The sequence below is a fragment of the Biomphalaria glabrata genome, chromosome 3 (assembly GCF_947242115.1).
Source record: "Biomphalaria glabrata chromosome 3, xgBioGlab47.1, whole genome shotgun sequence".
Classification (NCBI taxonomy): Eukaryota; Metazoa; Mollusca; class Gastropoda; family Planorbidae; genus Biomphalaria; species Biomphalaria glabrata.
In genome coordinates this window covers 19,751,961-19,765,205 of record NC_074713.1, presented here as the reverse complement: position 1 = coordinate 19,765,205, position 13,245 = coordinate 19,751,961, and the positions used below count along the sequence as shown (strand labels likewise).

Genomic DNA, 13,245 nt, shown 5'->3' with positions numbered 1-13,245 from the left:
CTATTCTCACAATACGTTCCTATTTTTAGATAAACTAGGTCAAAAGGAAATTCTAGTCACGTGAATACTCTACTGTTCATAATTCTGTCTTGTTTACATCAAGCAGAGCAATCTTCCACTTCTTGATTTTCTAAATTATTTAGATCGAGATCTAGACTATTCTCTAGATCTAGATTAGCTATCTAACTGAAAAGCATTTAAGAAAGTGATCACGAATGCATCACGTATGTTAATAACATTCATAAATGATTATGTATATGTTAAATATGTAGATCTAATTAGAATAAATTAGATCTATCTAACTATCTTCTATGTCTATATCTATTAATCTATTCATCTTTCTAGATTCTAGATCCTAAGTACTAGATCTAGTAGTAGAATCGGTATACCGTAGAATCAATCTAGATTATTTTAGATCTAATCTATGTCTATGTACAGAATGACTGAGAGTAGTGAGAGTGAAACACTTGTCTTAAACAGAGTTACGAGTTAGTCAGATTTGTAAATTTGTTAGATCTACATTACAATCTAGTCCCTCACTAGTTTAGTAGTTAGTTACAGAGTATTTCTATTCTAGATTATGATATATAAATCATCATATATTCTTTCAACTAGAACTTCTAGTTCTACAATTAGAATAGATCTATAACTATAACTATACTAGTATACTAATTAAAGTTTAAAGTATAAGGACATTAGTCATTAGATTTTAGATCACTAGTCATTAGTCTATTATACTCTAGAAACTCTAGTATAGACGTTTAGTATCTACTACTTCTAGAATATCTATAGAGTATAGATACATCATACACTGTTATTAATGATGTCTAATCAGAGTATCAGACTCAGATAATCATACTGACTTCTAGAGTCTCGTTCTATATAATATTTATTTAGAGTAGTTTATTTAATCCAGACATTACATGAATTTGGACTCTCGCTGTTTTTGTGGTCAATAAATCTTTATTTTGATATTTAATATGAATCTAGCGTGCTGTATAATGTGCTTGTCCATTTTCTAATGATTCTGACCCAATTTCCTTCCATTTAGTTGTCTTTTTCTTAGTTATGTTACCAGGATGACTTTACCTCTTCCTAGGGTTAAGACTATATTTTTTGATTGGCTAAGTCTATACTAATGAGCCCGGCAATATTTATTCAGTTTTTGGAGCTGATTTATTTGATTCATAAGCCAAGTTGTTTGATTCCATACAAAAAAAAATTAATAGGGTATTTGAATTAAATTACAATTTTCTTGTACCCAAAATTTATTTCAAACAGCCAGTTTTGGACATCTGTGTTAATGATCTTATATTATATTTGTTTTTTTGTTGTTGTTTTTTTATAGAGAATAAATGGGCAAATGTTTGGAGTAAGCTTGGTATATTGAATGAAGTTAAATGTCTAGATCTAGACCTACTAGATAGATCTAGATTTATATAGAGAGAATATAGAGGATTCAGCTATTGAGGCAAGAATGGCTATGTTAACCTGTACTATACAACAAAAGATCATCTGTATTAGAAATTTATTAAATTAATGAACAAAAACACAAACATTCAACACACATCTTATCATGCAAACATAAAGTAAGTCTAAAAGTCTGTGTAGAAGTCACTATCCTAGTGACCTAATTTTGGTAGAATAAGTGTGTTCATATTTTTATTTTTTGTGTTCGTATTTATGCATAATTTGAAAACATCTTAATGATTTCATGTGAGGGGCTAAGCCTAGGGATCTTAAAATTTAGTAAATGTTATTATAGAATCTGAGTTTATAGATGCCTAAATATAGAGACTGTCTGAAATAAATTATGGTGTCAGGAATCAAATAATTTGGGTCAAATTTGTCTGAATTAAATGAAAACACATGGCCTCTTTGATCTTAAATATAATAACAAATATAGGTTAGGGGTACAAATATAAGTAGTCATCCTTTTCCTCCTTAAACTAAAGAAGATTTTGATACATCATTTTCTTTTCTATGTCGAACCACTGTCACTGTCAAATAATGCGCTATAAAAGTCAAACTTTGAAATTTTGGCCTATAGGTGTCCAAATAGCATAAACTACTCTAGTATAATATAGAATAATTTAGATCTAAAAGTAAGATAGTAGTTAGTAGATCTTTATGTAATAAAAATCTAATTATATGTTATTTAAGTTTGTTAAAGTTTCCCCTTTCAGACCTTGCAGTCTACAGTCTAGGTGATGTTAAGGTCATGTTTTTTTTGGTCAGTGGTTATTGAGTAGAGTGATATACGGCCAGCACAATGACCAACTAAAGAGATACCTATAAGAGTTGGGTGGACTTAGGGGCACCCTAAAAATGCCGAAACTCAATATCCCAGTCTTCACCAAGATTTCAACCCAGTACTCCAGGTTCAGAAGCCAATCTAGAGAGATGTATATCCCAAATTTAAATGAAAGTTTCAGTTGTTTCTTCAGAATCGAAGATTATTATTTTGTAACTCAAACCTCTCTCTGTCAGGTCCCTATAGGCTGATGTCAGTGGTCAAGGGCTCAATCTCATGCCCTTTCTACCTTTCTCCTGCCCTTCCAATTCTCTCATGCCTTGCTCTTTGTGGCAAGATGAAATTCCAAACATTAAACATTGCTCCTATACAGGCCCCCGTTATATTCCCCATGAGTCTTTGCAGCTCTTATGCTTCACAATGCTACTTAAGTTGATTGGCTGCATATGTGCTATTTTTTTTTACAAGATAACAAAATTGCTATTGAACAAGAATATTAGTAGAGATGAAGATCTTGATGTAAATTTTTATTGTAAATGAATGTTTACAATATTTGTTTATGGACACATTTGTTGTTTTACATACTTGGGTTGTTTCTCTCTAAAGAATTTGTTAGGCTACACTAGTTTACAATAAGGGATTTGGCGCAGAAAGTTAGAGTCATTTGTTGTGTTTATTTTGGGTTAGGTTTTATATAACAACATTAATGTCATGTATAATAAAAGCAAAGACTAGGATTATTTATGGAAAAAAAACAAACAGTTCAAATGTTAGATTCTTTAGAGATAGTCAAGTTCTGTTCCCTGAGAAGCTTTTGGACTTGGGTATTTAGTTGAGCTATGACATAGATGGATTCCCTATTCATGATATATTAAATGTTTATGAATTGACATTGCTCTTGCTTGTCTTATTACATTGTTGGTATTCACCTTTGCTCAACTAACATTTGGAAGTTTAGTTATTGCCTCCATTTTGAACATAACCTATTCAAGACACAGCACAGATTAAAGATTATTATATTCTAGCACATACTACATGGCCATGCAGCCATTCACATCTTAAAAATTATTCTCAAAATCTTGAGTTACTACAAAGCTTATATCATCTCATTCTTTCTGTCTGTCTGGTAAAAAGTTTGAACATACATGTTTTTTCTCCTATTTCCCATTCTTGGGTCAAATTAAAAGTTTGCAAAATTATTCATTGAACCTGACAAGACATAAATCAATAAAAAAAAATTAATATATATATTGATTTAGTCCCCTTATTACATTTTGACATGTTTTTTCTTCCATTTTTCATTCTCAGATCAAGTTGAAATTTCACATAATTATTCATTGTTGATAACAACACATGAATGAATCCAAAAATTAACCAATTAGTTAATCATTTAGTACTAATTAATTAATTTTAGCAGAAATGGAGTTAAACCCAGTAATTATTAGATAAATGGTAGTAATCAGTAATTATTTCCCCTTTTCTATTGCTTGTTTTTTTTTCTAGAGTGACGTGATGTGGCTAAGTCAAATTATTAAGGTAGTTGTTACGGTCATTGTTTTTGGGTGTTGTATAAGGACCAAAAGTCTGTTTTAACTCTAAATCATTCATGTCATACTTGTTTTTTTTTTTTTCCTAAAGAGTTTCATAAATCTAAACTTCTTAAGTCTTACAGTATTAGTTTTTTTTTATTGGCGACATTTCCATTTAAATGAATAGAAAGAAAAAAGGTATATAATAGGGGCATTCAATCAATCTATTTCTCTTCTTCATGATCAAATCTTTCATTGGTATTTTTTTTTTAAAATAATTTTTGTAAGCAGACATTCTTTTGTTTTATTATTTTCTTAAGGACTTCTTTTCATTTACCTTTTCATCATTAAACAAAAAATTATATAGCTGTAAATCATCCATGTCCATTAATTTGTTCTCTAATATTTTACAATTTACTCTATATACTCTGTTTAAAAAATGTAAAGATATCCCCAAACCCATTCTTGTGAGTTTCAAACATGAGCCTCTCATTCTCTCTTGCCATTCTACATTTCTCCTGCTTATGCCCTCTTGTGACAGCAAGAAACACCCTGAATATTAAATCCATAAATTTCAGTTCTTGATTTTTTTTCAAACCAGGCACTTAAACTCTTAAGCTTCTATGCTCTTTTACTGGGAAAATACATTTTGATGAGATACTTAGAAGAAAAAAAAAAGAATTGGCCTAGTAAAGGCCTTGAACTTGACACCATGACCCATCTAAGTGTATTTTCTCTTGAACTTGTACACATTGTACAAGAACATATTTTGAAAACATTATTCACCTCTAACATAAAGATTAAATAAAATCATTTAACAGAGTTGTAATTTTTTTTTCATTGAAAAAATATAATCAACACTTCAAGCTCTAATGCTGAGACCTCATGAAATTTAGAAACAAATAGCTTCTTAATTTGATGTCATGTACTTACCTTAAAAGTTTTTTTCCTAGTCTTTTATAAGACCCTCTATGTGTTCAGGTATTCTAAAATGTGTTTAAATCTTAAGTCTAATTGGTTTCATTCAAGCTATGTCTTCACATTATAAGACATTGAACTAATTAAGTTAATAAAATTGTGTCAGAGTTTATGCACTGACCATAGTGTCTTCTAAAAAAAATGCATAGAAATGATAAAAATCCTATATTTTGTCTAACCAATTCCTTTGAAATTACACTTGTTTGAAAACAAAATAGACCTAAACACAATCATAGTAGTAATAAAAAAAAGAAATTTTCATTACATATGGCTCCAGTAAAAAAAAAAGAGTTACATTGTACTTGGTTGATGAAACTATTTGAGATGAATGCCATTTAGGAGTATTTTAATGACTTAATATTTATATGCGTAGAAGTTGAAACTAATCAGGATTTCCTTAGTAACGCAACAGTAGAGACAGACTAACAGATGAAAGAGACCTTTTGTAGTAACGCTTAGGAAAGGATGTTCTTTCTTAAGCTGGTGGACTGTGCCCTTCTTTTTGTAATAAAGTATTGTGTTCTAAAAGGTTGTATTAACTTATTCTATTTGTTCTGTTGGAAGAGTGTTTATACTTAGAACTTGGGACTAGCCACATCAGATTTACTTCTCAGAAATAACACCTCCCTCAACATTTTAGGCATGTATATCTCTGGTTGTAACAAACCTAGGAAGTGTACAAAAGGACAGTTTTATTGTACTCTCACTTTATTAAAGCATGTACAGTTAAGTATGCTAAAAGTGATTTATAGATAAATAGATGACCATTAATGGTCTTCATTATTTTCTACTCAAAGCTTTCCTAACTACAGAGACTTTAGTTACTATTGCAATAAAATTGTTTGGCAGTCTTTATTTTTTAAATACCGGTAATATCTTTTTTAAAACATGAAACACATGATGTGGAACTTGTAAGGTAGAGTAATCTAATGCACAGACTTAAAACAAGTTTAGGGATTTGTTGTTTTTTTTTGTTTCCACCTTTCATAAAAGAGCTCCTAGAAAAGCTAGATTAATAGATTCAGTTACATGCTTTTCCATGCATGCTTTTACAAGTGCTTACAACTCTAGACATTTGTTGTCAATGAAATAAATATGCCATGCTACATGTTTTTAGACATTACATTTAAGGTCATGTAAAAAAAAAGCTCTCTCCATGTGAATATGGGAGAAAATTTTCTGTGAATGTGTACAGCAATTGTGTACTGTTGTAAATGTGTGTGCAGAATAATCTTAGGAAACTTGATGAAAAACTACTTTAAAAGTCCAAGAATTGTTTTACTTCAATGCATAATCTATGTGTGAGGGCTACTTATGCATGATTGTAAACAGTTCAGACATTATGTAAGCCAAGTATCATGTTTCACTTGCCAGGAGAAAGTAGGTCAGAAAAAACACAAGTTAACTTACTTTATTTTCATGCACTGGCTTTACTTTTTTTAAATGTGTGCTGTGAGAAAGCTTTAGCATAGACATTTTAAAAAATTCCACCTCGTTTAACAGGCTTTTTTTTTTTTTTAAGGCAAGAATTATATAATTGTTATTCTTTTTAAAACTGGAAGATCCTAAAAGTTACCATTAAATTCTAAAAAATATAAAGGATTTTTTTTTCTCATTAAAATTATATTTTTTTTTAAATATTTATTTTTGATATACTTCTAAATTCTTATCCCTGATTTAACACCCTGGTTAAGTAATTAATAGTTTATCATTTTTATTTTTGGCAAGAGTTGTCTATTTGGTAGTTTGGTAAGTAGAACATATTAGCACTATTTTATTCTCTTGAATAGAATGTTAATTCTTTAAAACTCTTAAGCACAGTTGATGTTCTTCAACTTTAAAAAAAAAGAAAAACAGTTAAAATTAATATTTCTAAAAAAAAATATTTCTATTCACATTGAAATGCAAAACATTTTTCTTGGGTCTTTAAATCTCTGCCTTGATTAGTGATATGCCTGCTTACATAAACACTCACACAAGTATAACTTGGCTGGGTGATGTTATCATTTGAAGCTGTTTTGTCTATATCTAGGTTCATTTAAAAGCCACTTTATCAGTGCTATGCATTCTTAATTCTGTTGATAATGATATGCTTTACAATGTAGGCCAGCAACCAAATAGGGATTTGTAGCAGCTCTCTGTCACAGTGTGTATTGTTCATAGTGTTCACGGTGTGTACAGTGTGTAATTACATGAGGAGCTTTGCATACATATATAATTCTTCTCTTGCTGTCTACTGTGATAAATTACTTGCTTGTTCTGGTAATAACTACCAATCATTGTGTTCTTACTTTAATATACTCATTTCAATGGTTCAATATTAGGTGTGCTGATCTACCAGTTGATGCTTTCTGTGAGATCTGTTCCATATTTTGTTTTTATATGTGCTTAAAGCATTAATGCTCATTTAGATTATAGTGTTTACAAAACTGGCCAACCTTCAAAAAAAAATTTATTTATTCATTAACATTTTTGAATTTAAGGCATTAGTGTAGTTGATTGATAAATAGAAATAGTTCAAGACATTCTGATAAACATAAAACATAACAGCTTCAAATGCTTAGTAAGCACAGTAAACAAAAATTGTAATGTGTATATCATATACATAATCTTAAGTGGGACAGGCACACATTTTCATCAGAATAACAATAATACCTCATTAAACTAGAGATTGCCAACTTATATTTGATTGCACTTTTAAAATGTCTAATTTTTTCAAACATAGCTGATGTGCAAAAAATGATTTGAAAAAGCTTTTAATTAACCAAAAACACATTTGTTTGTTTTGCATGATTTGGTTGTTCCTTCAGATTTGAAGATTATTATATCCTTACCCAAACCTCCCTCAGGACAGGGGATGGCAGTGGGCAGTGTTCAAACCCTGGATCATTGGGTCAACAGTCCAGAGCACATACTACAGGATCAGGCAGCCATCCTTGTTTACATTATTTGAAAAAGTATCAAGTATTCAAAGACAAAAATGTTAAGCTTGTAAATTCATGGTGTTCCATTTTTTTTTTTGAAATACAATTTTATTGTATTCTCTAAAAAATGTTTTTTATTGAGATGTAAAAAAGTTTATATATGCCCATTAGCCCTAACCTACTTTGCTAAATTTTGTATTTTGATCCCCTGTGTACCAGTCACATTTGGAAAACAAATTTATTGACAGCTAATTGCGAAGTGTGGTTTTTTAAAACATGATGTGGCACAAGAAGGATAAATATTGTAATGACTCTCACTATCTATGCTCTCTGCAAACTTCACCACACAACTCAACCAACTCAAAGAACTTAACAACTCAGTGGTCCAAAATAAAGTAACACTTTAATTTCCAATAAATCACAGGCGCTACTGTACAATTAGCAGCACATAACACTGACTGCACAAATGCTTCATCGTTGATAACCATTCAGCTATATCAACTCTTGTACCTCTAGATCAAACTCTACTGGCCCATCCACCTCATCCCCACCATAATTCTCTTTTCCGGACCGACTTTAAGCTGGACTCACTGTACCAGGCTGGGTATTAAATCGTTACTTCCACTCAAACTTGTGATGTGAAATGACTCTACACCTTCACTCTTTAGGGTCCCTATGCCTTTCTTGGAATTGACAGAACTTCACTTGTCTTTTCTGGGTGATCACATGACCTTATCCGAGGTGACTGGCCTGAGTAGTCTTCACAATCGACCTTTCTTGAAGCGTTGCCACACTGTGAATTACTTATAACTTAGGCCAGATATCTATCTATCAATATCTCAACATCGTTTGAGGTTTTAAAATTTTACATTGCAAATCTATTTACATTTTATCAAAGAGGATTAGGATCACTTTTGTTTTTCTCACTTTTCTATTAGAGAATTAACTTTTCTTTCTTTCAGCAAGAACATGAACACAGACAAGAGCCTCTCTGAAAGGTTGATAACTCTGTCCTCCCTGTGGGAATCTTATGCTCAGTTGATTCGCTGGAAAAATGACAGACATGCACAACAGAAACTTCAGGTAATTAACAGATATATCCTTTATGTGTTTGTTGTGCATGTTATATAATTTTGCAATAAAATAATGTAATTGTCAATGAAATTAATGTGTTGGTAAATAGAAAATAAAATAAATAGAACTGTATGCATAAATCAAAATAAATGTAATTATTTACTGCCCAACTTCTTTTGGACAACCCATATATACATATATACATAACACATTAAAAATGAAAATGTTATCTTTGTAGAACTATTACGTATCATGAGATAAAATTTCTGCCTTGTTCTTTTTTTTTTCTTATCTCAATTGTTTAACCTTAGCGTCATTATAGTTGATGGACTCTCAAAAGTTTAATTATAAACTATTGGTTGGCTTCTTATGCACTACAAAACCACAAAGTTTTCCAAAGTAAAAAAAAACAAAAACAAATGTGCAGCCTAAAAATGTATAAATGACTCCATGCATATAGTGAACCTCACATTAAAATATCTACTTATGTCAAGCTGGGCATAGCCATCAATCACAGTGTGATAACCTTAGGTCTAGATTACACACGACATGTAAATGATATATGTTAACTACCTTGTATTGCACTATCAATATGAAATATTTTGTTAGCAAGTATTGTTTTTCTCTCTTAAACTATAAATATATGAAATGTGTTGTACAAAGACATTTTTTTAATTCACTTTATGTGCAATGGAGGCGCAGTGGCTGAGCAGTAAAGCATTTGACTTCCGAACCGGGGTCCGGGGTTCGAATCCTGGTGAAGACTGGGATTTTTAAATTCGGGATCTTTGGGCGCCTCTGAGTCCACCCAGCTCTAATGGATACCTGACATTAGTTGGGTAAAAAATAAAGGCGGTTGGTCATTGTGCTGGCCACATGACACCGTCGTTAACCGTTGGCCTCAGAATCAGATGACCTTTACATCATCTGCCCTATAGACCACAAGGTCTGAAAGGGGAAACTTTTTTATGTGCAATAGCCATATACAATAGTTAAAAGTTATAGATGACTTTTACAAAGCTTATATCAAATCTGTATGGTAAAAAGTTTGTACACATTATTTCTCCCACACCCAATCTCTGATTAAGCTGAAATTTTGCACAATTATTTCTTTTACCTGACAACACTAACCTATTAGTTAGAAAGTTATTGGTAATTCATTATTTTGTTTGGTATCTTGAACAAGAGAAAGAAATTGTACTTGACAGATGTGGTGGTATAAGCTGAATTAGTCTCCTTGAGGAATCTTTAGCCAAGGGTGAACTTTTTTTTTATGCATTTGAAAAGTGATCATGTAAACATTCACCAACATACCCCCTTCTCTCTTCTTTCACAACTGGTGATAGGATCATAGCGCATTGAGAAAGCTAAAAACTAAACAAAACAATTGTTAAAAATATCTCACAGATTTATGTGTCTAGCTCTTTCACTCAGTGTGTGAGTGTTTTTTTTTTCCAATTTTTTTCAGCTTTTCTTCCAATTCAATGATTACACTAAACAGTTAATACAAATTATGCTTCAGTATTTCTCTTCTCTGTCAGCAACTATTGTGGCTATTTTATTTGTTTTCCTTTCTGAACTTTTTAATCAAAACCTTAACTACCTTCTACTTCCTTTATTATAATTTTGTAAAATTAGCTTCATTGAACAGGGTAATCCTTTTAGACTATTTCATCCGGTTAAAAATGATTTCTTTCTTCCTATATTGGTTCCTAGTTAACATGACTGCCTGAAGCTTATTTATAGCATATTTGCATAGATTTGTGTCTGTCCCAATCTACCTGCATTAGACACATAGATCTTTGCATCCTTTGTTTACCAACAATGCATTTGAGCATTTTATCTATTGGTTGACACATTTCGTTATACCTTGAATTGAGGGGAAACTGACTCTTATCCTTTCAGGTGAAAAATGTTATTAGCATTATGGATGTGTTTTTAGCTATAATCAGACTTATAATTGTACCAGGAAGTAAAATGTGTAAAAAATGAAATCAGTTTAATCAAACTTTGTGTGAGTAAATTAACAATAATATTATCTTTCAACTCTTTAAAAAGAAATATTTTTTTTAACAGCATATAGATTGTTTGCTAATAATATATTATATTTGTACAATTCCACTTATCAGCAAATTCTTCATCAGGTCAAAAAAAACAACAACAAAAAACAAAAACCTGGGTTGGTGGACACAGTAATTGCTCTAATGATTTTTCTAGAAAATTGACAGTTTATGTATATCTTTGGAAACAAAATTATTAGCTAAAAGGCAGAACAGGGAAAACTTGGACCATTATGATTTTTAAAAATATAATAATCTAATAAGTAAATTTGGTCTAAAGTTCAATACATTTTGATTATTAAAGAGTTAAATAAACAGTGGATCATTCTGCAAACTGTCTTCTAAATCTGGGTCTATAGGCTTATCATTACAACTTTATATACCCTGAATAGATTTATACAATTACTTAACCAGGATTTTTTTTTTTCGTAGAGGAGTAGGGTATTGGGGAGGGGTATAAAATGTTCTATTTTTGTTTAAATCTATCATTCATTAATTAGTAAGAGCAAAGTAATTCCTCTTACAAAGGTTGGTCAGCTGTATAAAAGAGGAATAGTATTATAAAAAAAACATTGAGAAAGCAAAAAACTAGACAAAAACAATTGGTAAAAATATTTCTATCGCACAGATTTATATGTCTCGTTCTTGAAGAACAGTAAAACAATGTTATTTTTCTTTGAATTGAGAGAGTTGTTTTATTTTTCTTTTACCAAAGCCTTGAACTTCTAACTAATATTTTTTTATTTAAAGATACAGTTTTTAATTACTTTTTTTTTTTTTTTGTTTTGTCCTACAGCAGCAAAGGATTATACTGGACAAGTTTCTCTCGCTCTTTGTCAGCATCAGCTTGGAAGATAAAGAGGCTATTTGCATTGGGTGAGTGGTTGGTACATTGGTTGGCAGTTAGTTTTATTTTTGTTTGGTAATATTTACAGATAGACTTTATCCTCTCCCCCCTCCCCCCCCCTCCCTTTTTTTTTCCATCTCATTTGTGTAATGAAGATGTGTCTCCAAGTGTTCAAGGTAAATTAATAAATGCTTGCTGAGATTTACCTGCCAGAAGTTGGTAGGATTGTAGACTGTAACTAATGTTGTTTTGGCTGTGACGTTTTACAAATACTAATGACCTTATTTTATTTTACTCCAGTGTTTTGAATTGTTGGATGGATTCTAAATAGTGATGGGAGAAAAATGTGTTATATTCAGAGATTGTGATTTAGATTTGAAATAGTGATTGGAGAAATAGCTTGTGTTATATTCAGAGATTGTGATTTAGATTTGAAATAGTGATTGGAGAAATAGCTTGTGTTATATTCAGAGATTGTGATTTAGATTTGAAATAGTGATTGGAGAAATAGCTTGTGTTATATTCAGAGATTGTGATTTAGATTTGAAATAGTGATTGGAGAAATAGCTTGTGTTATATTCAGAGATTGTGATTTAGATTTGAAATAGTGATTGGAGAAATAGCTTGTGTTATATTCAGAGATTGTGATTTAGATTTGAAATAGTGATTGGAGAAATAGCTTGTGTTATATTCATAGATTGTGATTTAGATTTGAAATAGTGATTGGAGAAATAGCTTGTGTTATATTCAGAGATTGTCATTTAGAAGTGAAATAACAAAAATAAAAACTAGATTTCTTTTACAACTTTTTGATTTGCCGTATTTATGATATACTGTAATAGTATTGCAATTATTTTGCTGTGTCAGTGAGATGTATGGTCTTTGATATTTGACCCTCATTGTGTGTTTCACTGTTAGTTTGAATGTCAAGGTGCTGGATGTCTTAACTTTTATCTCTGACTCTCTGTTTCTTATTGGATCACCTGCTTAGTGTTTCTTATTGGATCACCTGCTTAGTGTTTCTTATTGGATCACCTGCTTAGTGTTTCTTATTGGATCACCTGCTTAGTGTTTCTTATTGGATCACCTGCTTATTGTTTCTTGCTCTGAACTGTGAATGTGGTTTTATTTGGACATGTCATTTACTTAAATAAGGTTTTATTTGGACATGTCATTTACTTAAATGTTGTTTAATTTGGACATTTCAATTACTTAAATGTTGTTTAATTTGGACATTTCATTTACTTAAATGAGGTTTTATTTGGACATGTCATTTACTTAAATGTTGTTTTATTTGGACATGTCATTTACTTAAATGTTGTTTTATTTGGACATTTCATTTACTTAAATGAGGTTTTATTTGGACATGTCATTTACTTAAATGTTGTTTTATTGACATGTCATTTACTTAAATGTTGTTTTATTTGGACATGTCATTTACTTAAATGAGGTTTTATTTGGACATGTCATTTACTTAAATGTGGTTTTATTTGGACATGTCATTTACTTAAATGTGGTTTTATTTGGACATGTCATTTACTTAAATGTGGTTTCATTTGGACATGTCATTTACTTAAAT

General features: G+C 30.8%; 1 protein-coding gene across 7 annotated transcripts in view; it reads left to right on the top strand.

Annotated features, from left to right (window-relative positions):
* Positions 1-70: 70 nt before the first annotated feature.
* Positions 71-13,245, top strand: part of LOC106069211 (lysosomal-trafficking regulator-like) — an 81,201-nt gene continuing 68,026 nt past the window's right edge. For 2 of the 7 annotated variants that reach the window (XM_056023890.1, XM_056023885.1), the window contains exons 1-3: positions 71-224; positions 8,648-8,768; positions 11,616-11,695. In XM_056023890.1, the coding sequence (XP_055879865.1) occupies positions 8,655-8,768; positions 11,616-11,695 (194 nt within the window). In that variant the 5' untranslated portion in view covers positions 71-224; positions 8,648-8,654. Of the gene's footprint in view, positions 225-6,491; positions 6,511-6,776; positions 7,024-8,647; positions 8,769-10,518; positions 10,665-11,615; positions 11,696-13,245 lie in introns of those variants that run through there. The other 5 variants (XM_056023889.1, XM_056023888.1, XM_056023887.1 and 2 more) reach the window with 5 other exon arrangements.